Source organism: Vombatus ursinus, unplaced genomic scaffold (genome assembly GCF_900497805.2).
Source record: "Vombatus ursinus unplaced genomic scaffold, bare-nosed wombat genome assembly UNPS02014793.1, whole genome shotgun sequence".
Taxonomy (NCBI): Eukaryota; Metazoa; Chordata; class Mammalia; order Diprotodontia; family Vombatidae; genus Vombatus; species Vombatus ursinus.
This window is the reverse complement of record NW_020954571.1, coordinates 11,615,981-11,643,351: the sequence shown is the minus strand read 5'-3', so window position 1 is coordinate 11,643,351 and position 27,371 is coordinate 11,615,981. Positions and strand designations below refer to the sequence as shown.

Genomic DNA, 27,371 nt, shown 5'->3' with positions numbered 1-27,371 from the left:
TCAAGCCTCAGGGCAGAGGCACTGTTTCCATGTATCTCCTGGGACTGAGGGCATGGCACCAAGTGTCTCTCCAGTGGTATAAAGCAGGAGAGTATGTAATCCTGGTGCCAAGGTGAAGGACTGGGTGCCAGGCTAGGAACTGGGATCCCTGGGTTCCCTTCAGGCTCAGTTTTCTTGGTAAGTTTCCCTGAAGGACCTTCAGGAGGGAGAATAGAAGCAGAGGTGGGGAGAGCCTGAGTCTAGCAATCACTGGAAAGAGAGAGAGAGTAACAATTAGCAGCTTCATCCACCTTTGACATCCCTATTTATTACTGTGGGATGGTTTTATTTTTATTGCTTAGATGCATCTGATCTTAATGCATTGAGAGAGGAAAGGCATTATTAGCCAAGGACAGTATATTACAATAGGCCATTGCTGTGTGAGGAGGAAAAGCCCCTGGTTTTCCAGGGATCTGGAAGGTCCACTCCCTGAATCTTTGCCAGAATGTGATGAATGACTAGTGTCCTCAAGGCCCGGGACCAAATAATAATAGCTGATGTTTGTATAGCCCTTTAAGGATATAAAAGGATTTATATAATCTCATTTGATCCTCAGCAACCCTGTGAGGTGCTTTGAACAGATGTTATTACCCCCACTTTGCAGATAAGCAAACTGAGGCTAGAAGAGTATGAGGAGAGAAGTTAAGGCCCACAGCTGGTAAATGTCAGAGGCAGGGTTGATTTGGGAGTACCTATTATCTCCTGAGTCAACCCCTATGATTGTTCTGTTCTACCCTGGTGTATGCCAGCTCAACTGTCAAGATGCCACCTAGAAATAATAATTACATCACATATTTATTTATCTGAGATTTGCAATGCTTTCTTTACAACAGCCTTATAAGGTTGATAATTCAAGGATTATAATATCCAGTTTACAGATTAGGAAACCGAGGCTGTGAGAGATGAAATGACTTGTCTAAGATCACATACCTTTTAAGTGTCTGAGGCAGGATTTGAACCCACTTCTCTCTAGCCTTTAAATTGAGGACATGATCTCCCAAGTCATGCTAACTTCCCACACATAGGATCTTTTACTGAATAGACATAACATGCTTTTACTGACTCTATTTATGACATTGATATAATAAATATAATTATAACAATGGACTAATAGCAGATCAATAGATTTACATCTAAAGATGGTGGTTTCATCTTCCTTCTAATGGACCTCTCAGGGCATGATGTGTAGAGAAATCCTTACCCTAGAACAAAATGTTGAAACCTAGTACTGTGTAATTTTAATGACCTCGCTTGGCCCTGGAGAAGAGATGGGAAAATGACCTTCTTTCCCTTATTTGCAGAAGAGGGCAGAGATGTGGAACATTGCACCAACATGGTATCTCCCAAGTCTTAGGGCACCTTTAAGCTTAATAGGCTGCCGCCAGACGAAATTGATATGTACTTAGTTTTTCTGAGCTGCTTTTTCTCTTTCCTTTAAAATCTTTGTTATAGGGGATGGCTCACTGAGTATTGAGTCAGGGGAGACATATATGTGGAAATGAAGGTGATATAAAAACAAAAACTGTCCATTTTATTTTTTAAATATCTTTTTATTTTATTAAATATTTCCCAATTATATGTAAAAAGTTTTTTACGTTCATTTTTTTTAAATTTTGAGTTCCAAATTCTCTCCCTCCCTCCCTTCCCCTACACCTTGAGAAGGCAAGCAATATGGCTCTATTGATCTCACATGTGAAGTCATGTAAAACACATTTCCATATTAGCCATGTTGAAAAAAAAGCAAGAAAAGTAAAGTGAAAAACAAGATGCTTCATTCTGCACTCGGAGTTCATCAGTTCTCTCTCTGAAGATGAATAGCATTTTTTAACATGAGTCTTTTGGAATTGTCTTGTAACATTGTATTGATCACAGTAACTAAGTCTTTCACTGTTGATCATTATTACAATATTGTGTACAATGTTCTCCTGGTTCTGCTCACTTCACTTTGCATCAGTTCATATAAATCATCCCAGGTTTTTCTGAAACCATCCTGCTCATCATCTTAACTATCTATTAAAAAAAAAAAGAAATATTTTGCCCTTCTTGTCACTTTTCCCATAAGCCAATCTTACAGACATGTTTCAGAATCTGCAGGCCCAAGTCAGTTGCTTAGGTCCTGCACATACTCAGAAACCAATCTTTTCCTTCTACATGCCTTCTCCTGCCCCTCAACATTTTTCCCTGTTACCTTAGGCTGAAAAAACAGAAGCCTGGGGTAGAGGTTGGGGGGGGCGGGGGGAGGAGAGGAATCAACAGTATGGCATGATAGCCAAAAAAGCTAATATTACCTTTGTTTGTGCTGAGAGAGGGCCGTAGTGTCCAGAATGGGGAAAGTCATGATTTTGCCTGCCTTCTGCTTTGGACAGAACACTTCTAAAGTACTGTGTTTAGTCCCAGATACTCCAGTTGACAAATTGTGCTTCATCTAGAGGATGGCGACCAGAACAGTGAAGCGCCTATAGAGGTCACCCTACTGGCCGCAGGGTCTGCCGGGATGTTGGGCCTGGAGAAGAGGAGACGTGACAGTTATCCTCAGTATTTGAGAAGTTGTCAGGCAGAGACTCAGGCTTTGCTCTGCTTAGCCTCTGAGGGCAGAATGAGAAGCAATAAGTAAAAGTTGCAAAAAGACAATTCAGCAGATGAAGGTTATTTCCTAACCACCATAGGTGCCCCAAAGTGGAGTGGACTGCCTCAAAAAGGGGTGAGTTCCCTATCCCTGGAGGTGTTAAGGCAGGGGCTGGATGACCAGTTGTCAGGGCAGATCTCTGAAGTCCCTCCCACGTCCAAGGTTTGGTGACCCTTTGACCTGTCTATATGGCACCATCCATTCCGTTTCCTCTCCCTCGCTCACCCCAACTCAGGACTGCCATCAACCATCTCCCCTCTCCCGCCCAAAAACCCTTCACCACAACATAACTCATGTCTCTTCTTATATCCTACACTGAAAGAGTCGAAGGGAGAGGCAGCTTTCTTTTGAGCAGTAGCTACTGCCTCATTTTCCTTAAATTCCAGTCCAAGAAAAAGTCAGGTGGTGGTTCTAAGAAGAAAGTTGAATACTAATATGTGTTAGTGCTGAATTTGGCACAGGAGCTATACCATTTTTACCAGGCTTCTGTGAGCTAAAGGTTGAGGTTGGAAAGAAACCAGCTATCAGGCAAGTGTGACTTAGAATGGAAATGGGAATTGGGGCTTCTCAGCCAGGTTCATCTGCCTGATGCTCTAAAGTAGTTTCTTCCTTCCTTTTCCCTCACCCCCAAGGAAGGTGTATTTCCAGCAGAGAAGCCCCACCTTGGAGGGAAGAGACCTGGACATTTCCATCACCGACTGGCTCTCCTGCCCCTTTGTTAGGGTATGGCTAGAAAAGTGAGGCAGCCCCATTGTTAAGGTTAGAAACTGTTCTTGAAATCCATAAGGCCAGTGAGTCAGACGTCCCCACAACTATCACTCCTGGGGAAGACGGGGCAAAAAGAACACAGAGGGATTTGTTGCGTCTAGCCAACACCATACTCCTCCCATCCTGTCTTTCCTCTGGGGAGATGATACCTCACCCCATTCTTGTAGAGCTGGAAGGCACCTTTCTGATGATTTGATCTGACCTGCTTCTTTTCCAGTTGTGGAAACTGAGGCCCAGAAAGGGAAAATAACTTGTCCAAAGTCACCCAGAAAGTCTGTGGAAGAACCAAGGCCAGAACTTGAGTCTCTTAGCTCCCAGGCTGGTGTTCTTTCTATACACGAGACTTTCCCACCCTTGGAGGCCAAAGCTGCCTCCCCTTCACAAAGGTCCACTTTGTCCATATCAAATCCCCCTGTTCTGGCCTTTCCAATGCATCTAACCTTGGTATAGTGGGGCAATAACCAAACTGCCTTTAGTGATCTCAAAGCACTCAAAGAAGTCAATACCTTCCTCTCTTTTTCCCTTAACCCCAAGCCCTCAGTCATGATTAACATTATTCCACAAACACTGGAGACCCTGGACAGAGTCATTAAATGTTACCTGTTCACATGACAGTGCCCCTTTTTGTGGCCTGTCTGTTTTGAGCAGAGGCTACAGGACAGAACAGAGTACTGGCTATTGGGGTCACTGGGCTTTAGATCCGGCACCTAAGCCATGCTAAGGTTGTTTCTGTTACCTCTTTTTTTTCCTGGATAGTTTGGGGATGATGGAGATATTCCCTATAAAGTGCTTTGAGTTCTTTAGAGGTATCATTTTTCTCTCTTTATGCCTGGTGTGTGTTTGAGGATGAGTCAGCAGATGGCAAAGAAATCACTCTCTCAATCTCCCTGCTTCATTTTTTACCATCCCCCTCACCAGGACTTAATAGTGAGAGCTAGCATTGCCCCATCCACACTCTCCCATACTGCTGGCAGGGGCAGTGAGGAGGTGTGTAGTGGGGCTGGCCACCAATCTCTCTGGGTGCCCTATTATTGGCTATCCCCCACATCCGGGCCCTCCTGCCATCAGGGAGGGAAAGACACTCCTCCGGTATACTGAGAGAGGCGGGTAAGTGTGGCAAGCTCCCCGAATACATGATAGGAAGTCTGCCGGGAGGAGCCGAGGAAAGGAGGAATAGGGAACTAGCTTTAATGAAGAGTGTGGTCAGATTGCATCTCTGGGAAGGGGAAGGAACCACAGAGATGGAATGGAAATAGGAAACAGGAGTTTCCCTTCTCTCACCACCCAGAGTAGAGATTGAAGGAACTGGGCTGAGAAGCAAGACTCCTGGGTTCTGGGGTGCCCCATGAAGTTTAGTGGTTCTGCCCTCTGACTTTCTATGGGAAGAGCTGTTCCTCAGAGAGGTACACACAGAAATATAAGAATTAGCTGTTAGGCCTCTGTGAAGCGGCTCGGGGGCACAGCGGGCACAGAGTCAAGAAGACCTGAATTCCAAGTGGACCTTAGACACTTACTAGCTGTGTGACCCTAGGCACACAGTCATTTAACCTCTGTCTGCCTCAGTTTTCTCAACTATAAAATGAGAGTAATAATAGTACTTACCTCCCAAGGTTGTTGTGAGGATCAAATGAGAAAATATTTGTAAAGTGTTTACCCAGTGCTTAGCACATCATAGGTGCTTAATAAGTGCTTATTCCCTTCCCTTTCCTTCCCCTTCTTTGTCTGGAGTGTAGTTAAAGAGACATCAGAGCTTCTTTCTGAAGGAGAGTTACTCTGAGATGAAGAATCTGCCAGGCAGAACAGCATCTAGGACCCTGACTTAGAGAAACTCTGGACTCTTCTCCTGATTTTGTTTTCCCTCCCTAGTTCTCAGTTTTTTCCATCTATAAAATGGGGAAAGTTAGATAGAATCCAAAAATGTTAGAATTATAGAATATTAGAGCCAGAAAGGACTTGGGAAATCATTTGGTCCATCCTTCTTATCCTCTTATTTCTCATAGTTTCTCTCTCTCTCTCTCTCATCTTTTGTTTTCATATCCCATTCATTTCCAAATATATACCTTCCCCTTCAGCTACCCAGAGGGTCTTCCCTTTTAACAAAGATTAAAGGAGAAAAAACCAACAGTTCAGCCATGCCAGCTGACTGGGTTTGACAGTATGTGCAATATTGTACATCCATAGTCCCCCACCTCCCCAGTGAAGAGAAGGAAGTGAATTTTCCTAACTGCGAGTCTCATTCTATGATTTTTATTCTAAAATTATGTGACTTTGACTCACATTCTTTAATTCCGTGACTCTCCCCAAGAACTTGGAGGAAAGATAGAGAGCTCTGTTTGGACCGGTCCCTTGAAGGTTTGTCTGGATGTTACCCAAAAGGATGGAGAGTCCCAGACAATACTGAATATGCATACATCACCTTCTCTGCTCCTTTATAGAGAGCAGTGATTTTCACTGGGGAATTCCTGGTCCAGGCTGTCTCCCTGCCTGTTAATCTCTGCTTCCCTTTAAGCTGATTGTCCTTTTAATAGCTCAGGTGGTAGGTATTACCCGAGAGAACCAGGGCCTGGGGAAGCCTCTGCTTCCTGGGGCCAAAGGCTCTGAATGTCCAGCTGGACTGAGTACCCTCTCTCTGAACCCCACTATATATGCCCCCTCCCTTTATTGGTAGGTTTGAGGAGTCAGTCAGACCCAGGGCAACTCAAAGCCCTGTTGTCAGGGTGAGGACCTAGATGTCTGAGTGTTGGGGGCTAAGATATTAAAAAATAGCAGAATTGAAATCTTGGGATAGAAGATGGGACTATTTCCCCCCCAAATCTTTCTGTCTATCCATCCCTGTTGAACCATGTTGGCTCCAATCTAGGGTTTTCCTCCCCCAACTCCTAGGACCAGGGAAGTCTGCCACCATCAGACTGATCTACTGGTTCAGAGTAGAGGTGGGGGAGGTGGTGGAGATTGGTTCCATTTCTGTGAGGGGGGGGAGTGCTTTGTGGTTTTCTTCCTCTCTGGGTTTGTTTCCATGGGAACTGGCTGTTGCCATGGTGTTGCTGGGTGAGGAGCTGTCCAGGTGGGGGTTCCGCCTCTATGTCAGTAGAGGGTTTGGGGGAGGGAACTGATGAGTACACCTCCATCTGGGGACTCCATATCTCCCTCAGCTCATCTTCCTTCTCCTGCTTAGGCCATGACATTTGGTCCCTCTGCCTTTGTTGGACTGGGCTCTCTCATCGCCAATCTCCATCCTCTGCCTGATACGAAGAAGCATTATCCTTCACTGTCCCCTACAGCTTTCAGATGTATGACTCTAGAATACTACCTTAACAAGTCTGCTTAGATATTCCAAGGCAGGATGCCTTTCATTTTTTGTTTTTCCCTGGTCCTCTCACTGATAGAGGTAGACAAGTCCATCTGCCTCACTTTTCTCCTGGTCTTTCCTCCCAGGGTTTGATGGAGTCTTGGATTGCCCTCCTCCTTGCCCACTTTTTGTAGGTAGGGAAATGGTGCCCAGAGCAGGGCTGAGATGGAGCTGAGGAGGAATTCTTCTTAGCTTCTTACCCCAGTCCTCAAGGTAGATAGAGCATCTCTGGTTAGATTTGGGAAGTGGGCCGCCTAGGCCAGGGGCATCCATCAACAACGGTTTATTAATCACCAGTTATGTGCCAGGCACTGTGCTAAGTTCTGGGGATATAAAGACAAGTTAAACAGTCTCTGACCTCAAGGAGCCTACATTCTAAGGGGCTGGGGGTATCTAGGGACTCAATAAATAATAACCCACATCTCTCCAATACTTTGAAGTTTACAAAGTGTTTTCTTCACAACTCTGTGAATAGGTGAGGTAAGTTTTATTAGCTCCATTTTACAGTCACTTTCTGTCTTGCTAGAAAGAGTGATGCCTCAGACATATACTAGCTGTGTGACCCTGGGTAAGTCACTGAAGCTGTTTGCCTCAGTTTCCTCATCTGCAAAATGAACTGGAGAAGGAAATGGCAAACCACTCCAGTATCTCTGCCAGGAAAACCTCAAATGGATCATGAAGAGTCAGATACAACTGAAACGACCCAATAACAACAGCAACAACAGAAAGAGTGATGGCTAGTCTAGGTGCTCCATTGGTACCCACACTGTATCCGGAAACTAAAGTTCAGGCTACACAGTTTAGGCAAGTCTTTTGTCTCTGCGTCCCCAGGCAACTTTCTTAAGACTAGAAATTGCCTGAACGGTTAAAGATCTAGGCTAGTGGAAGGAGTTTCCTTATCTTGAGGAATGAAATCCCGGGTCTGGACTCATTCAGAAACAATAGTTCAGAGAACCCAGTTACTGGTCTAGGGTCACGAAAGCTAGTATATGTGGAAATTGAGAGCAAAAATCAGTGTTTTCCAACCCCAAGTCCTCTGCTCTTCCTACTATTCCATGCTGCTGCCTTTCTTTAGGTGAGGGATAGGCCTCGTCCCCAACCCCAACACCTTCCCTTCCATTCCTCGCCCAAGGAAGGACAGTCCATTTTTGTAGTCCTTATCCCTTGTGGCATAAGAGCCTCTGCCCCTGGGATATGCCCACCTCCTCCTGGCACCCTTGGGACACTTGGAAGTGGAACCTTGGATGAAAGTTGTCACTTTCTGACCTGACACCAGGCTTTCCCCTGTCCTTACCACCTCCCCTCCATCTCCACAGCTCTTGTGTACAACTTCTGTTGTGTACTAGCCGAGAAACTCAGGGTTCTACCCTCCAGACTCGGGGCCTGCTTTTTAGGACACAGCTCCTGTCTGTCAGCTTCCCCTGAGACAATCCTTTTCAGCCCTTGCTGATTCATCTGGAGAAATCACAGTGCCTTCTCTGAGCCCTGCCTTGACATACATGCTCAAGTGGGTGGATAGGAAGTGGAAGTGGAGTGGGGGCCACACTACTGAGGCAGGCAGAGAAACAGGCCTGTGGTCTACAGCAACGTGATTTATAGGAGAGACTCGAGACATTCGGGAGGCCTGGTTTCTATTCGTCCTCTGCCACTTAAGTCTCTGTGGCCCAGATAGTTTACTTCACCTCCATCTCTTGTTCTGTCTGAAACATATAGGGCTTGGACTAGGTGATCTGTAAGGTCACATTTGGCTCTAAGATTGCATGTCTCTGTCGTGTTGTGACTTCATCCCATCAGCCTTGATAGCTTCTCTATTCCTACCCAAACTCAGCTACATCGCTGCTGCCTCGGGATGGTCTGATGGGCCAGGCTCAGGGACAGGAGGAAGGGAGGGTTGGAGGCAGGAAGCCCAAGTCAGAGGGGTGTGGTGAAGGATTGAAAGTCAGCAGAAAAGACAGGGAGTGATGAAGGACTGAAAGTCAGCAAAAAGACAGGAAAGACCAAAGAAAAATGGGAGGAAGAGGAAGTGGTATAAGTTTGGGGCACCTTTCCCTTGTCCTGGGCCTCTGATTGTTACTCTGGAGCTGCAGAAGAGACAGCCATCCCTCAATCCCTCCCATATCCAGGACTGAGACCTGGCAGGGGAGGGGAAGTGAGGTGACCATTTCCCTTTCCCTGGGGGGTTTGTGCTTCGTGCTTCATCAGATTTTGGGGTTACAAATTGTGACTAGTGGAAGCCCATGTGCCTTGGAGAGTGGACTACTTCCTGTGTAGGATCTGTGACTCAGTTTCCCCTCTTTTCATATTATTTTTCTTAATAAGTTTTTATTGATATTTTCTGTTTCTTACATCACATAGTTTTCCTACATATTCCCTTCCCCTCCCAGAGAGCCATCTCAGACTTAGTTTCTTCTTGTTGACTGAAAAATGTTAGGGTTCAGGTCAGGATTCTGTGGGTCTAGTGATGAGCAGCAAATAGACATAAGAGATACCTGGGAAGCACTGTCATTGACTGTGACCCATATCTTCTTGAAACAATCAGTCATTCAAAAAGCATTTATTAAGCCCCTACTATGTGCCAGGCACTATTCTAAACACCAAGGATCTGAAGACATGGAATGAAATGTTTCTTACTCTTACAGAGCGTCCCTTCTACCAGGAGAAACAACACATAGACATAAAAGAAATTAAAAGCATATGAGGTAAATTAAAAATAATTTCAGCTGGGAAATAGGGAAAGGTTTCTCTTTGCTGGTGGCACTTGAAGGAATCCCTAAAGGAAGCTAAGGATTCTAACCGATGGAGGTGAGGAAGGAGATGGGGGACAGCCTGTATAAAGGGATGAAGCTAGAGATGGAATATTGGGTTTGGGGAGGAGCAAACAGGCCCTTTACCTGGACCATTGAGTTCATGAAAGAGCAGTGTGTAAGAGAGATACCCATCTGTACTTTTTATGGTTGGAACTTCCTCATTATTTCTTCTCTTTTTCCTGTCCCTTCTGCCATATGCCCAGCTCTATCTTTATGGCTATACTCTGGGCCAGAGTGAAGGAGGGAAGGGTCATTTCTGGAAGCTGGTTGGATACCCGAGTGTTCTTGGAGCAACAGTCCTCAGGATGGAGAACACCCTTTGGAATAGATGAGGGGAGACCTTCGCCCTTCTCAGACATTCTTTTGTGTTGTAGGGACTTCCTGCCCCGTGGATCTGGCATTGTGACCCGCCGGCCACTGGTCCTGCAGCTGGTGAATGCCACCACAGGTATGGGCTATAAGAGGTGCCCTTTTATAGGCCTAGTGCCCTGGCAATCTCCTAGTTCATACACTGAAATAGCACAAAATATTCCTCTTGGAATTCAGCTGCCTGGGTGTTCTTGGAAGGTTTGGGGTGGAGGCAGGGATGGGAGTGTACTTTAGGATGGAATATATCTTGTTAAGGATGAAAGAAGCTGGGGAACTAGTGTGACCTTCTTGAGGGAGGCTGAGGGTGGTAGTCCCTGGGGAGAGGACAAAAATGCATGTGTATGGGGGGAAGGGACTGAAGACAGGGATGGAGGGGTGATTCCAGAAGCCAAAGGTGACATCCCCATCCACTCTGTGCCCCGGGACAGAATATGCTGAGTTTCTCCACTGCAAAGGAAAGAAGTTTACAGACTTTGAGGAGGTCCGGCTGGAGATTGAGGCAGAGACTGACCGTGTCACTGGCTCCAACAAGGGCATTTCAGCGGTGCCCATCAACTTGCGGGTCTATTCTCCACATGGTAAGAAAGTGGTATAGGAGGGCTGCTCCCGTTGGGCCCTGCACCCACCCCCTTAGGAATCTTCCCCTTGGGCTCCTTCCATTTTCTGACTTCTACCTTTGGCCACACCTAATTTAGAATCTTCCCTGAGATAAACATCTTTCTTCACTCTTCCTACATCTTTTAAATGTCCCCTGGACTCTGCCCTTCTAATGACTTCTCCCCTTGGTCGCTGCCCTCTCCCCCAGTTCCCCCACTGATTCCATCCTCTTGACTGATCCTGTCCAGTGCTGAACCTGACCTTGGTAGACCTGCCAGGAATGACCAAGGTTCCAGTGGGTGACCAGCCTCCAGACATCGAGTTCCAGATCCGTGACATGCTTATGCAGTTTGTCACCAAGGAAAACTGTCTCATCCTGGCTGTATCCCCTGCCAACTCTGACCTTGCCAACTCTGATGCCCTCAAGATTGCCAAGGAGGTTGATCCTCAAGGTAAGACCTGGTCCAACCAGTAGAGGGGAGGATTGGTATACCCCACTCTGGTGGTGCCAGAGTAGGAGCTGAGAAAAACTGACGTTTTCATCCTCTCTCCTCAGGACAGCGTACCATAGGGGTCATCACTAAGCTAGATTTGATGGATGAAGGGACGGATGCTCGAGATGTCCTGGAGAATAAGCTGCTGCCCCTGCGGAGAGGTAAAGATCCTCCCTTTGTGCCCTGTGGAATGATCCCTAACTCGGGGGAACACCGCATGACCTTTGATCTCTGAACCTGGTCCCACAGGCTACATTGGAGTGGTGAATCGGAGCCAGAAAGATATTGATGGCAAAAAGGATATCACAGCAGCCCTGGCAGCTGAACGAAAGTTTTTCCTGTCCCACCCATCTTACCGCCATCTGGCTGAACGCATGGGCACACCCTTCCTACAGAAAGTCCTGAACCAGGTATTTAGGCAGATTCTTAGGGGCACTGGGTGGGTGGGGTGCACAGAGGAATCTGGTGGTGCTGGAAAGTGACCCAGGGCATTTGGGAGGTGAAAGTCAAGGGCTCTAAGGACAACACAGTTTATGTGAAAAGATAGAATATATGTGAACTAGCTGTCTGGGTGACCTTGGGTAAGTGTCTTCCCTTCTCTGGGGCCCAACTTTCCTATCTATCAAATGATTGGTTGGTCTTTGAAAGTCTCTTCTAGCACTAACATCCTGACTGCTGTAGACCCTGTAGCATTTCCCAAGTCACCTTTCTCCTCCTTTCAGCTGGAAACTCTGGGGCTTGGCCTGCCAGTTTCCCTTCCCAGCTACCACCCACCATTCTTGTATCCAAGGTTCTCTTCTTCCTGTTCCAATCACTCCAGAATAGTATGTAGGTCTGTAAGCTTCTCCTGTCCCTAAAGGCAATAGACAGTTGCACGAGGTCTAAAAAAGTGTTTTTACTATTAGTGACTACAGGAAAAGAGTATGAACCTAACAGGGAGAAAGATTCAGAGCCACTAGAAATAGGAAAATAATCTCTTGAAAATTCTACATGGCTCTCACTGGAAAATCAAATAAAGCTTGAGTCTTATTTTCTCTTTAACCTTCCCAGATCCTTGATTTTTCTCTTTTTAAAACAATGTATTTTTTATTTAAATGTCATTTTAAAATGTATTTTTTAAAAATTCTGAACTTAACACCAAAATTCCATGAGCTTTTCCATAGACAAAGAACGTAAAAAGAGGAGTGCATATGAAATTGTGAATCTCTATTTCATTCAACTCGTTTTTAAAGTATTCAGTAAATTCAATTTTATTTTCAGAGCTATTCTGCTTATCCTTCCTTCCTTCTGAACTTCTCATCTGAACATTTAAAAAATGTTTCTACTTGCCTATTTTTTTCTTTTTCTTCTATATTTTGGCATCACTATACCATTCCCTTCTAAATACCCCCAATTAAAAAAGAAGAAAAGTCTCTTTTTAACACATAATCAGAGTCATTCAAAGCAAATCCCCACCATGGCCATGTCTAAAAATATATGCCTCTTTCTTCACCTTGTGTTTATCACCTCACTGTCAGGAGGTGGGTAACATGCTTCATTAAGAGACAGCTAGGTTGCTCAGTGGATAGAATGCTGGGCCTGGAGTCAGAAAGACCTGGATTCAAATCCAGCTTCAGACACTAGCTATGTGACACTGGGCAAGTCACTTAACCTCAGTTTCCTCAACTGTAAAATGGGGATAATAATAGCATCTACCTCCCAGAATTGTTGTGGATCAAATTAAATAATATTTGTAAAATACTTTGCACAGTGCCTGCCACCTGGATAAATGCTTCTTTCCTTCCTTCTTTCTTTTCATTAAAGGTCCTCTGAATTGTCATTGCAGAGTTCTCAAGATTTTTGTAGTTCTTTTTCTTTACAAGGTCGTTGTCATTTTATAATTGGTTCTGTTTCTGCTCACTTCACTCTATCAGTTTATACAGTGTGTGTATATATATATATATACATATATACACACACATAAACACATACATCTATACTTAGATGCACATATATGTGTATATATTTATATAATACACACATCTATACTTAGATGCTTACATATGTATATATACACACACATATATATAACACAAATATATATGCACACATATATACATTCATATATGTATACATATATATACATCCATATATATTATATATATACACACACAAACACACACATATCTATACTTAGATGCGTGTGTGTGTGTGTGTGTGTGTGTGTGTGTGTGTGTGTGTGTGTATGCATCAGTTTCCTGGAATCTCTAAAAACATTTCTTTCATCATTTCTTGTGGTGCAATAATATTGTGTTTCATTCATATACCATAATTTGTTCAGCCATTCCCTTATTGATTGGTACCCCCTTAGTTTCCAGTACTTTTTCTTTTAATCTCTTCCTTCACAACCTTCTAAATTTAGTTTGTTTTGCTTTTGATTATTTTCTCCTCAGTACTATCAGCCCTCCTAACATCTCCCCAGTATTGTCTGCCTTCTTAACACTCCCTCCTTATTCCTGCCTAGATCTCTGTTGAATAGGATGTATTTCTATACAAAACTCTGCGTGTATTCAACCCTAATTTTTCCAGGTCAGACAAGGGTGAAGTTCATTTTATGCTTCCTTGCTTTCCCTGCCCCTTCATCTATGTTTGTATACTCTTTTTAAAAAATTAATTTTTATTTTATTTTTAGATTTATATTCTTTTTTTAGTTACATTTTAAGTTCCAAATTGTCCTCCTTTCTCATTCCTTACCCCGCACTAGAGAATGCCACCATTTGACACAAATTTATAAATATGTACAAAACCAAAACATGCGCACTTCTATTTATCATTTCTTTCTCTGGAGGTAGAGAGTATCTAACTTCATAGGCCTTTTCTAGTTGATCTGGGTACTTATCGTACTCAGAGTAACTTGGTGGTTCACAATGACTCTTTGAACAATATTGCTGTTACTGTATAAAGCGTTCTCTTGGTTCTGCTCACTTCACTTTTCATTATTCATACAAATCTTTCCATGTTTTTCTAAAATCAACCTGCTCATCATTTCTTTTTTTTTTTTCATTTTTTTGTTTTGTTTTTAGGCAATTGGGGTTAAGTGACTTGTCCAGGGTCACACAGCTAGTAAGTATCAAGTGTCTGGTCTGAGAATGGATTTGAACTCAGGTCCTCCTGACTTCAACGCTGGTGCTCTATCCACTGAGCCACCTAGCTGCCCCTCATCGTTTCTTTTTTTAAAAAATTACTTATTTTTAGTTTTCAACAATCACTTTTTTTTAATTTAAAAATTTTTTTTTGTTCTTCCTTTTGGAAAGTTTATTTATTTATTTTTATTAATTTATTTTGATTTAACAATAATCACTTTCATAAGCTTTTGAGTTTTAAGTTTTCTCCCTCTCTCTCCCCACCTCCCTCCCCAAGATGGTGTACAGTCTGATATAGGTTCTACATATACATTCCTATTAAACATATTTTCATGTTAGTCATGTTGTAAAGAAGAATTAAAACCAATAGGAGGAATCACAAGAAGAAACAAAACAAAACAGAAGAAAAAAATAGGAGCAAATAGTAAGCTTCAATCGGCATTCAAACTCCATAGTTCTTTCTCTGGATGTGGATGGCATTTTCCATCATGACACTTTTGGAGATGTCTTAGATCCTTGCATTGCTGAGAAGAGCTAAGTCTATCAAAGTTAGTCATCGTACAACGTGGCTATTACTGTGTACAATGTTCTCTTGGTTCTGCTCACTTCACTCAGCATCAGACCATACAAGTCTTTCCAGGTTTTTCCGAAGTCCACCTGCTCATCATTTCTAATAGCACAATAGTATTCCATTACATTCATATACCACAACTTGTTCAGCCATTCCCCAGTTGGTAGAAATTCCCTCAATTTTCAGTTCTTTGCCACCACTAAAAGAGCTGCTATAAATATTTTTGAATATGTGGGTTCCCTTTCCATTTTTATGATCTCTTTCAAATACAGCCCTATAAGTGCTATTGCTGGGTCTGCTTATCATTTCTTACAATGCAGTAGTTTTCCATCACAATCATACACCACAACTTTTTCAGTCATTCCCTAGATGGGCATCCCCTCAATTTCCAGTTCTCTGCCACCACAAAGAGAGCTGCTACAAATATTTTAGAACATATAGGTTCTTCTCCTTTTTACTGGGAAACAGACCTAATAGTGGTATTGCTGTGTCAAAGGGTATTTACACAGTTTTATAACTCTTTGGGCATAATTCTAGATTGCTTTCCATAGATTTATACTCTTTCCTTCCCATCTCCTCCTCTCCCCCTCCACCTCCTATTGAGAAAGCAGGAAAAATAAAACTCATTACAACCATGTATAGTTAAGCTTCTAGGTAAGCACAGTGTATAGAGTGCCCAGCCTGGAGTCAAGAAGACTCATCTTCCTGAGTTCAAATCTGGCCTCAGATGTTCACTAGCTATGTGACGCTGGGCCAGTCACTTACCCCTGTTTGCCTCAGTTTTTCATCTGTAAAATGAGGTGGAGAAGGAAATGGCAAACCACTCTAGTATCTTTGCCAAGAAAACCCCAAATGGGGTCGTGAAGAGTCAGATGTGAGTGAAATGACTGAACAACAACAATAATAAACAAGTGAGACAAATTCTCATTTTAGCCATGTCCCAAAAAATGTATATCCCATTCTGTACTCTGAGCCCATCACCTCTCTAGCTGGAGGTGGGTAGCATGCTTCATCATGAGTTCTCTGGAGTTGTGCTTTGTCATTGTATTGATTAATGTTCCTAAGTCTTTCAAAGTTGTTTGTCTTTACAATATTGTTGTTATTGTATACATCATTCTTATGCTTCTGCTCATTTCACTTTGCATCAGTTTTTGTATCTTCTTCTAATATCTCTCAATTATGATAAATAGTAGGTTCCATTTATACCTTTCCCCTTTCTATCCTGCTGTATTCCTTTTACCTTTCCTTTTCTTTTCCCTCCTAAAACTATCAGAAGAGAGCCAATACACACCCAGGTCCTCTATTTGTCTTACTTAATTCATTCCATGTCCTTTGAAGACATTAAGTTTCTGAAAGAGCACTTGTTTCTTCTGATTCTATTAAAATATTAGCTCCTCATCTTCACAGAGCCCCTTCCAATTGCTTGCATAAATGTACCTTTCTGGTTTCTCTTGACTCTTGTGTTTGCCTTTCAATGTTTCTATTCAGCTCTGGTCTTTATTCTATTAATATCCATTTTCCACCTCTAGGATTATACTCTATTTTTCTGAGTAAGTTAGTCTTAATTGCAAGTCTTAATCTTTTGTTTTTGGAATATTGTACTCCTAGATCTCTCACTAAAAGTGGAAGCTGCTATGTCTTGTGTGATCCTGATTGTGTTTCCTTAGTACTTGAATTCTTTCTTTACAACTACTTGCAGTATTTTTTTTTCATGTTGGGAGCTTTGGATTTTAGTAATGAAGTTTCTGGGACTTTTCCTTTTAGGATTTCTTTCACAAGGTGATTGGTACATTCTTTCTGTTTTCATTTTACCTTCTGGTTCTAATAGATCTGGGCATATATACCATATATATTTATGTGTATAAAGGTGTATATATATATATATATATATATATAGTGCCACAGATATCTTACATTTTCTAATTTTTTTAATCTTTTCATTTTGTTCTAATATTTCTTGTGGTCTATAGAGACATTAATTTCTGTTTGGACTATATCAAGGAGTCCTTTAGGTAAGGCTTATCACTTTGTTTTCTAAGATATTTATTCTCCTTTCTACTTCTTTATTCCAAAGTTTTAATTTCATTTTTTAAAATTTCTTGCTAAATTTCTTCTAGATATTTATGTAGTCCTTAAAATCCTTTTTTTTCCTCCTTTGAGTCTCCATTTCAGTTGTTATGAAATTACTGTCTTCTAGGTTGGATCTTTGATTATCTCTGGATCGATAATAATTATTTATGTTCATTTCTATCTTCTTTAGCTTACTTATCTCTCCTGACTTGGTTCTGAATTGGAGCTTTGTATCAGCACCAGGGTCTGCCTTTTGCTGTGCTTTTGGGTGGGATGGTTAACCCTGCTTTAGTTTTGCCCTGGGTCATCTAGGTTCCCATGCTGACTGCCTTATCACTCAGAATATCTCCCAGGGTAGGTTTTAGTCTCTTCTGTATCTTCTAGGTTCAGAGCACTGGACCTCCAGGGCCCTCTATGGTAGAGATTTTCAATCTTTTTTTGTGTCACAGCCTGTTTAGCACCCTAATGAAGTCTATGTATCCATTTTCAAAATAATGGTTTTAAATGCATAAAGCAAAATATATAGGATCGGGGGCAGCTAGATGGCACAGTAGAGAGAGCACTGGCCCTGGATTTAGGAGGACCTGAGTTCAAATCTGGCCTCAGACACATAACACTTACTAGCTGTGTGACCCTAGGCAAGTCACTTAACCCCATTGCCTAACCAATATACATATATATATATATATGATCACAAAGCAAGCCAAGTACATTGAAATATATTTATTGAAACATTTTTTTAAAGTCCACAGACCTCAGGTTAAGAATTCCTGCTCTATAGCATCTCAGGACAGAACCCCTGGGCCTGGAATGACCTGATTTGAGCCCTGGTGCACCTGGAACTAGCTGATGCTACTTCCAGTCATTTCCATGGTTCAAACTTGCTTTTGAGCTGCACTGAGGTCTTCTTTCAGGAGGCCTCTGCTCTTGCTGCATTGGCCGCAGAGCTTTGCAGGCTCTAGGTATCTCCAGTTTGGTATTGTATTTGGTAAGGCTGGGAGGCTTCTACCTTGTTTGTCTGTACTGACCTTGGCTTTGCTGGTTGACCTGTATCCTATTGCCTGGACCTCTGGATGACTTTTTGTGCGGTTCTTGGTAGATGTACTTACTATATATAATTTATTGGAAGATTTCTTGAACATCATTCAGTCTGGTGCTATTTTTATGTTTCTACTGGAGTGGATGTGTGGAAGCTGGCCTCTTTACTTCTATTCAGGAAGCCATCTTAGCCAGAACTTAGATTTCTCTCCTTCTTCCTTGGAGCCAGTGCTCTTGAGCCCCTGTCACCCTCCTCCTTCTCCTAATGAGGATTCTTTGTTTCATTCCTCCTACTACCTTCCTTCTCATTCCTTTGAGGAGAATGAGACCAAGGTATATGTAAGCACTAATGGGTGGGTCCCTGGGTCTACAAAAGACCCAACTGAGATTCATTATGTCAGGGAAAACTAGACAGGTCTTGTCCGTTTCAATATTTTTTCTCATGGAAAATTATGATAGATTGTTCCCTGATAGGGAATGAGAGCAGATACTGTGAGTGCATCATTGAGTCAAGTTAAGAGCACTGCTTGCCCAAAAGTCCATCTTTTAATTTTGTAGTTGAGGATGGACAAGACGACTTCCCAGTCCTTCCTAATTTCTCAAGACCAACAAGGGATTCCTTTCCTATTAGGTCTCATGGAGGTGGGCTGCAGTGCAGCCATGTTGGGGAGCCCTAAGAGCAAGGGCCCTGGGAAAGGGTGACCTCTGGGCCCCCCGCTCTCTTGGATCTTAAGGACTCCATACCAAGAACTCGGAGGCTCTGACCTACTGTCATCGTCCCTCTTTCTCTGATATTCAGTCTCCCTTTATCTGTTGGCTCCTTCCTTCTGCCTACAAAGATACTCATGTCTCCCAGTCCTTAAAAACACACCTCATTAGATCCCACTCCCTCTGTTATCCTACCTCTCTTCCCTTTCTCAGCCAAACTCCTTGAAAAAGCCACCTACACTCAGTGCCTCTAGTTCCTCTCCTCTCATTATCTTATTTTTAAAAACTTTCATTTTTTAATTAATTTTTAAAATTTGGAACTCAAATTTAAAAAAAGAATGTTAAAATAAATAAATAATAATTTTTTAAAGTTAATTTTTCCCCAGTTAGCAAGCATTTGTCATCTCTCTTTCCCACCTGTTCCCTCCCACTCGGTGGTGGGGGAGAAATACCTTAGTACCAAATGACATAATATTTGTAAAGCACTTAGCACAGGGCCTGCCATGTAGTAGGTACTATATAAATGTTAGCTATCATTATTATTATTATTATGTAATCTATTATATAAATTTTATTGTTATATATAACATTATTATATTTGGCAATATGCCTATATTATATACAATATTATATAATAATTATATAATAAAATATTATTATTGTGTTTATATAATGTAAATATAATAATTCATTTAATTAAATTAAAAATTAACAATTATTTAATGATTATTATATAATCAGACAGAACAATTTCCCATAGTGGCTATGTCCAAAAATATGCCTCATTTTGCATATTTAGTCCATCATTTCTCTGTCAGGAGGTGGGTAGCATCCTTCATCATAAGTCCTTTGAAATCGGGGTTGATCATTAAGTTGGTTAGAGTTCTTAAGTCTTTTAAAGTTCATTTTTATAATGCTGTGGTTATATGTAAATGGTTCTCTTGGTTCTGATCATTTCATTCTGTGTCAGTTTGTACAAGTTTTTCCAGGTCTCTCTGAAACTGTCCCCTTAATTGTTTTTTACAGCATAATAATATTTCATTACAGATACTATAATTTGCTCAGCTATTCCCAAATTGATGGACTTTTCCTTAATATCCAATTCTTTGCCACCACAAAAAGAACTGTTTTAAATACTTTTGTACATATAAGTCCTTTTCCTCATTTCTTGTTCTCTTTGGGATTTACACCTAATAGCAGTATTGCCAGGTCAAAAGTATGCACAATTTAGTGACTTTTGAAGTGTACTTCCAAATTATTCTCCAGAATAGTTGGACCAATTCACAGGTCCCTACAACAGTGCATACAAGTGCGAGTTTTGTCTTTCACATTTGTTATTTTCTTTTTTTTTTTCAACTTTTCTAATCTGATGGGTATGAGGTAGAACCTCAATGTTGCTTTAATTCACATTTCTTTAATTATTAGTAATTTGACGTGTTTTGTTATGTGATTATAGATACCTTGGATATATTCCTTTGAGAACTACCTGTTCATACCCTTTAACTATTTATCAGTTGGGGAATGACTCTTACTTCTATAAATTTGAATCAGTTCCTTATATGTCTTAGAAAGAGACCTTTATCGGAGAAGCTCACTATAGAGATTTTTTCCCCCAGTTAACTATTTCTGTTCTAATCTTAGCAGCATTCGATTTTTTTGGTGAAAAAACTTTTTAAATTTTATATTATTAAAGTTATCCATTTTTATCTTCTGTGATCCTCTTTATCCCTTATTTAGTTGGGATAACTTCTATGGATCCAAAATGTGGATTTTTATATCCAGGTCATATGGAGCTTATCTTGGTATATAGTATGAAATATTGGTCTAAACCTAATTTCTGCCAGATTGCTAACCAGTTTTCTCCACAGTTTTTTAAAAAATAGTGAGTCTTTACCTCCGTCACTGGGGTCTCTGGGTTTATCAAACAATAGACCACTGGATTCTTTTGCTTTTGTATGGGGTGTACCTAATCTGTTCCACTGAATGACTTCTCTATTTTTTAACCAGAATCAAATAATTTTAATGATTACTACATTGTCATATAGTTTAAGAACTGAAGGAGGCTGCTAGGCCTCCCTCCTTCCTGCTATTTCTCATTGTTTCTCTTGAGATTCTTGACCTTTCTCATTATTACAGATAAATTTTGTTACTCTTTTTCTAGTTCTATACAGTAATCCTTTGATAGTTTGATTAATATGTCACTGAGTAAGTGAATTAACTTAGGTCATGTTGTCATTTTTATTATATTAGCTCAACTTACCCATATGCTCTTAATATTTCTCCAGTTATTTAATTCTTCCTCCACTTCTTTTCTAAACCTTCTGCCGTCTGTGTTCTAACCTCATCCTTCAACAGCAACCACTCTTGTCAGTCACCAAAGTACTTTTAATTGTCCAGCCCCATTAGTTGCCTAGTCTAATGGCCATTTTCTCAGTCCCCAGCCTTCTTGAACTCTCTGCAGCCTTTGCTGTGGTTGATTGAGCATCTTCTCCTGGACGCTTTGTCCACCCTAGATTTTTGTGACACTGCTCTCTCCTGTCTGTCCTCCTACCTGTCTGATTACTATTTCTCAGTCTGCTTTGCTGGATCTTCATCTAGATCACACCCACTAACTGTAGTTGTCTTCCAAAGCTCCATCCTGGGTCCTCTTTTATTTTCTCTCTATACTGTCTTATGGGATAATGTCCTTAGCTCCTATGGATTCAAATATCATCTTTATGCAGATAGTTCCAGATCTATAGGCCTCTTCTCTCTGCTGAACCCTAGTCCTCCATCACCAGCTGCCTTCTGGACATCTTGAATTACATGTACTATAGGTATTTCAAATTCAACACATCTAAAACAGAACTCATCTTTCTAAACAAACCCTCTCCTAGTTCAAACATTCCCATTACTCTCAAGGGTAACACCATCCTCCCAGTCACCCTGGTTTGAAATCTTAGTTTTATCCTCAACTCCTCCTCACTTGCACTTACCCCCTATATCCAATCTGTTGTCAAATCTCAGCATTTTTACCTTCACAACATATCTTGAATGGATCCCCCTCTTCTCATCGCCTCTCATTATGACCTTTTTTGAGTGGTCTCATTACCTCATACTTCTCCCCATTCCAATCCATCCTCCACTCAGATACCAAAATAATTTTTTAAGAAGTTTTTTTTTGTGGTTTTTTTGTTTGTTTGTTTGTTTTAGGCAGTTGGGGTTAAGTGACTTGCTCAGGGTCACACAGCTAGTAAGTATCAAGTGTTTGGTCTGAGGCCAGATTTGAACTCAGGTCCTCCTGACTTCAGGGCTGGTGCTCTATCCACTTCACCGCCTAGCTGCCCCCCAAAATAATTTTTTAAAGCACAGGTTTGACAATCCTGACCCCCTACTCAGTAAACTCCAGTGGCTGTTTTGTGTTTGATATACAAACTTTTCACAACTTGGCTCCTTCCTATTTTTCTTTCTTCTTTTCTTCCTTCCTTTCTTTCTCAATCAGGGTTAAATGACTTGCCCAAGGTCACATAGCTAGTAAGTATCTGAAGGCAGATTTGAATTCAGGTCCTCCTTACTCCAGAGCTAGTGCTCAATCCATTGTGCCACCTAGTTGCCCCTCCTTCCTACTTTTCTAGTCTTACTTTCTTCTCCCATCCATACACTCTATAATCTAATTACACTAGCCTACTTAGTTGTTTCTCACACATGACACCCTATCTCCCATGGCACTCCCATGGCATGTCTTTGCAAAGATATGAGTATCCTCCATGTCTGGAATGCTTTCCCTCCTCCCTGCCTCCTCTTGGTTCCCTGGCTTCCTTCAAGATTCAGATCCAAGTTTCACCTTCTGTAGGCATTTCTGAGTTTCTTACCACCTGCAGTTGCCCCAAGATTTTCTCCGTCTCCTTCTCCTCTCTGTGTCTCTCTCTTTCTCTCTCTCTTTCTCCCCTTCTCTCTCTCTCTCCTTCTCTCTCCCTTCCTCCCCTCTCTCTCTTTCATTCCTTCTCTCTCCCTCTCCCCTCCTCCCTCTCCTTCTCTCTTTCCCTCTCCTTCTCTCTCTCTCTCTCTCCCCCCACCCCATGTAGCTAGTTATTTACTCATTTATTCTTCTATTAAAATGTGAGCTCCTTTAGGGCAGGGACCCTGTTTTTACCTTTCTTTGCATCCCCATTCATAGCACAGTGCCCGGCACATAGAAAGTGCTTAATAAATGCTTATTGACTTGCTGACTTTAACCCTTTCCCCCCTCTTCTCTCTGATTAGCAACTGACCAACCATATCCGGGACACGCTGCCTGGACTTCGGAACAAGCTGCAGAGTCAGTTGTTGTCTATTGAGAAGGAGGTGGAGGAATATAAAAACTTCCGTCCTGATGACCCCTCCCGCAAGACCAAGGCTCTGTTACAGTAAGTAGCCCCGCTCCGCCTCCCCTGTATCCCTAGCTTCTCCTCTCCCATCCCAGGCTTAGTCTGTCCTTCCTATCTTACTGACTGACCCAGCCTTATCTGATGTCCCCATCCTTCCATTTTCCTTCTTTGTAGTTGTCTGGTCTGATGCTTACCCAGCTTCAGCTTTTATTCTATGGCCCCAGATACTTCCTCTTTCATCCTTTTCCTGTTTCCTCCTTCCAGGATGGTCCAGCAGTTTGCTGTGGACTTTGAGAAACGGATTGAAGGTTCGGGAGACCAGATCGACACCTATGAGCTGTCTGGAGGGGCCCGAATCAACCGTATCTTCCATGAACGTTTCCCCTTTGAGCTGGTCAAAGTAAGTTCATCCCCAGTGAGGGTGCCTTTACTCTTTGACCTTGACCCAGCTTCACCTGGACTGGCATTTCAGAGCTGGGAAGGAACCTTAGGAAATAGCCCATCGAATTTTAGAGCTGGAAGAAACTTCCCCATTCAATTTCCCCCTGAAAAGACTGAGGCCTGGAGACAGAAAGGGAAATGACAAAGGTCTCACAAATGGTAGAACTGGAAGGTGGAACCTAAGACTCCTAAACTTTAATCCAAATTCTTCCATAAAGGACACCAGCTATCCAGTGCTCAGTCCCCATTCTCTGCAAAGGACTGTGTTAGGTGCTCTGCTTGGACACAGGAGTGATTTTAATAGTGTAGTTAAGGGCAGGAACCTCACACACATATAAAATGGTAACTAAGCCCATAAGGCAGTATGTAAGGTGTCAAAGGATGGTATTAAGAGTTCAAAGGAATGAGAGAACATGGTAGACCATAGTTCACAGAAGAAGAGAAATTTGAGCTGGGTCTTAATGGACCAATGCTGCTGTTCAGGTGTTTTTCAGTCATAACTCTTTATGACCCCTTTGGAGTTTTCTTGGCAAAGATTTTAGAGTGGTTTGCCATTTCCTTCTCCAGCTCATTTTACAGATGAGGAAATTGAGGCAAATAGGGTTAAGTGACTTGCCCAGGGTCACACAGCTAGTAAGTGTCTGAGGCTAGATTTGAACTCAAGAAGATGAGTCTCCCTGACTCCAGGCCTGGGCACTCCATCCATTGGGCCACTTAGCTGTCCTTAAGGAACCCATAGTACTTTGCCAAGTGGAAAGGAAGAAGAGGGCATTCCTGACCCGGGGTAGTATCTTGAGTAGCTGGAGTCAGAGGGCCTGGGAACCTTATCCTGCCTCTGCTGGTTACTCTCTGTGTGACCTTGGGTAAGTTGTATAAGCTCTCTTCACTTTAGTTTCTCCATCTCTAACAGCAGGGGGTTAGGATATGACCACTAAGGTCCTTCAAGCTCTAAGTCTCAGTCTTTGATTCTCTGATAAGGAGTCTCTAGGATGTGTCTCTCCAGGACAAGTAGTTATGGCTAGAATTTAAATCCTAAGGTCTTGGGTGCCCAGGATGCCAATGGGATGATCGTCCTGGTGGCCTTGACTATGTCCCATGGCCAGGTAAAGGGTCCCTTTATTTCTCTTATGTGCTATTTGGGGGACTTTGAGAAGCCCTCTGACGGACTGCCCATTCCTCCCCTTTGTACAGATGGAGTTTGATGAGAAGGAGCTGAGGCGGGAGATCAGCTACGCTATCAAGAATATTCATGGCATCAGGCACGTAGAGGGATGGGGGGGCATCTGAGGGTCCTGGGAGTCGAGAGGATATTGCTTCCTTTGACTGGCTGCTGGGAGGATGCTGGGGGGAGGGAGGATCCAGGCACCCTGGATCATATTGGGCCTGGGGAGTTCACTTTGGGTAGGTAGGGAATTGGGAAGGAAGATATACCCCAAACTAATATCTCTTTGTCTTCCTGCTACGTTGGGAGTTAGGATGCCTTGTGGTAAGGGGATTTGTTCTTGGAGTGATTTAGTTCTTGCCTTAGGGTCCTAAGTCATACCAAGAACCCTGACTTAATAGAATCAGAATTCTAGAACCTTCTGGATTTTTCAGTAACCCTTAGAACATAGAACTTCTGAACCTGAAGGAACTTATAGACCATCTAGGATAAGTGCCTCATTTCACAGATGGAGAAACTGAGGCCCAGAATAGGAAGTGAATGACTCAAGTTCACATAGCCAGATAGTAGCAGAATCAGGATCAGATCCTCCAGCCCAGTGTTTTCTACCATATTATGCTCCTTCTTTCCCAGTTCTCCCCACACCTAACCCTGAGGGAATGAGATGGGAGATATCAAGGGTGGAAGAAGAACATGAATTCATCTTTCACCCCTCTACCTTGATTTTTCTTTTTCTTTCCCTGTCCCATCCTGTCCCCTTCCCAGCACCTTCCTCTCAAGTGGTAAGATAAAGGAAAGGGCCTATGGAGGAGTGAGAGTGTGTTGTGCAAGCTCTGAAGCAGGGGTCACTCATGGGTAGTCAGATGGGCTGGGTGTAGAACAAATCCCCTTAATAAAAAGGATTTGTTCTGTAAAACTTGGATTCAGTCAAAAGATGGCACTTGAGGACCTAGAGGGCCACATGTGTCCTTGAGGCCACAGGTTCTCCACCCCTGTATCTAGAAGCTCAAGTTGCTTTTAGCTCTTTTCAAGTTGTGCTGTCTTCCCTAGGCCACTGGGACAGCTCTTTGAAGAAATTTCACTCAGACTATAGTTGGCACAAATCAGGCATCTGCCCCTAGAACGCTGGTTCTAGGGACTGGTTGAAGGTTCACTATAAACCATGGGGAGAAAGAAGGTCTGTTATTCCTCCCCCTAGAGCCCACCTACCTGATGGTGTTGGAGAAGCCCTGCTCAGGCCTCAAAGTGGAGATCCAGGATACCCCAGCCACTTGGAGGGGGCAGCAATCTTAGGGATCAGCTGTGTCCTTCTTGAGGTCATTGGGGAGCAGGGTAAGGCAGAGAAGTCATCACTGTTGCTGTTCCCCCTTATTTCCTCTCCTGGGGAAAGTGATGATTCTCCCCATAGGACTCAAGCTTTGTACTTTAGCCTAATCTGCTCATTTTTGCTTCTGGAGCTAGGGCCCATAGTTTCCCCTCTTCAGGCTCTGGCCCTGAGGTCTGCTGAGTACCTGCTCTCAAGAGCTAATTGTTAAATTATTAGTGTTATTATTTATACTTCAAATCATCAAAGGCTACAAATCAGGACTTTATTTATTATTTTGTTGATTGTTTAGTCTTAAGAAAGTGATGGAGATGTTAATAATGCACATTAAACTTAAAAGTGTGTCTTATTTAGATCTTGCAAGCTGATTGTTAAACATTTAACTACACTCTACCTCTCTTCCACTGACTAGGAGTCAGAGAAAAGAGTGCATTCTTGTTTTTCTTGTGGATTAGGTTCCTTTAGGAGCCAATATTTACATATAATCTTCATAATGCTGAGTCTTCCTCTTAAGACTACAAAATGCTGTCATGGAATGATATTAGAATGAGTTCTGGTCCAAACTCAAACCCCTTATTTGATGGATGAGGAAATGAGGCCCCAAGAGGGGTCTTAAGAAACTGACATTCATCTACAACTTAAGGTTTGCCAAGCACTTTCTTTATAATGACCCTATAAGGGAGACTCCCATACTTTCTAGATATGGAAACAGGATTTAAAAAGTCAAGCAACTTTTGTCTAGGGTGAGACAGAATTCAAAACTAAGTCTTTTGACTCCCAAGTCCTGCATTGTTTTCCAGTATAATTTCTTCTCAGTGTCAACCAGCAAATTAGCAGCAGAGCAGGAACTCAGCTTTTTTTGGGGAGGGTAGTTAAGTGACTTGCCCAGAGTCACACAGCTAGTATTATGTGTCTGTGTCTGGATTTGAACTCAGGTCCTCCTGACTCCAGGGCTGGTGCTCTATTCACTGCACTACCTAGCTGCCCCAATAACTCAACTCTTTGTTTTTAATCTTTTCAAAATTCCCAATTTTTCTCCTCAGTCTCCCCTTCTCCTAAAGTACCTCACTCCTCTTAAGTCAAGTCAATATCTATTTATGTGACCTTAATAGCAATGTATACAGAAGTAGTAGTCACAGAATCAGAATGTCAGAGCTGAGACTTTGGGACAGAGAATGTCAGCTGGAAGGGACTTAAGAACACAGAATCTCAGAGCTGGAAGGGAGCTTGGGACAGAGAACGATGGAGGAGGAAGGGAGCATGAGAGAGAGAATGATGGAGGGAAGGGAGCTTGGGAGAGAGAATGATGGACGGAAGGGAGCTTGGGAGAGAGAATGATGGAGGGAAGGGAGCTTGGGAGAGAGAATAATGGAGGGAAGGGAGCTTGGGAGAGAGAATGATGGAGGTGGAAAGGAGCTTGGGAGAGAGAATGATGGAGGGAAGAGAGCTTGGGAGAGAGAATGATGGAGGGAAGGGAGCTTGGGAGAGAGGAAGATGGAGGTGGGAGCTTGGGAGAGAGAATGATGGAGGGAAGGGAGCT

At 42.5% G+C, this 27,371-nt stretch overlaps 1 protein-coding gene across 1 annotated transcript in view; it reads left to right on the top strand.

Moving 5' to 3' along the window:
* Positions 1–27,371, top strand: part of DNM1 (dynamin 1) — a 64,575-nt gene that overhangs the window by 8,919 nt on the left and 28,285 nt on the right. Inside the window, 8 exon segments of the mRNA XM_027869423.1 lie at positions 9,964–10,037; positions 10,387–10,536; positions 10,804–11,007; positions 11,112–11,210; positions 11,299–11,459; positions 22,801–22,943; positions 23,169–23,304; positions 24,537–24,604. Coding sequence (XP_027725224.1) covers positions 9,964–10,037; positions 10,387–10,536; positions 10,804–11,007; positions 11,112–11,210; positions 11,299–11,459; positions 22,801–22,943; positions 23,169–23,304; positions 24,537–24,604 — 1,035 coding nt within the window.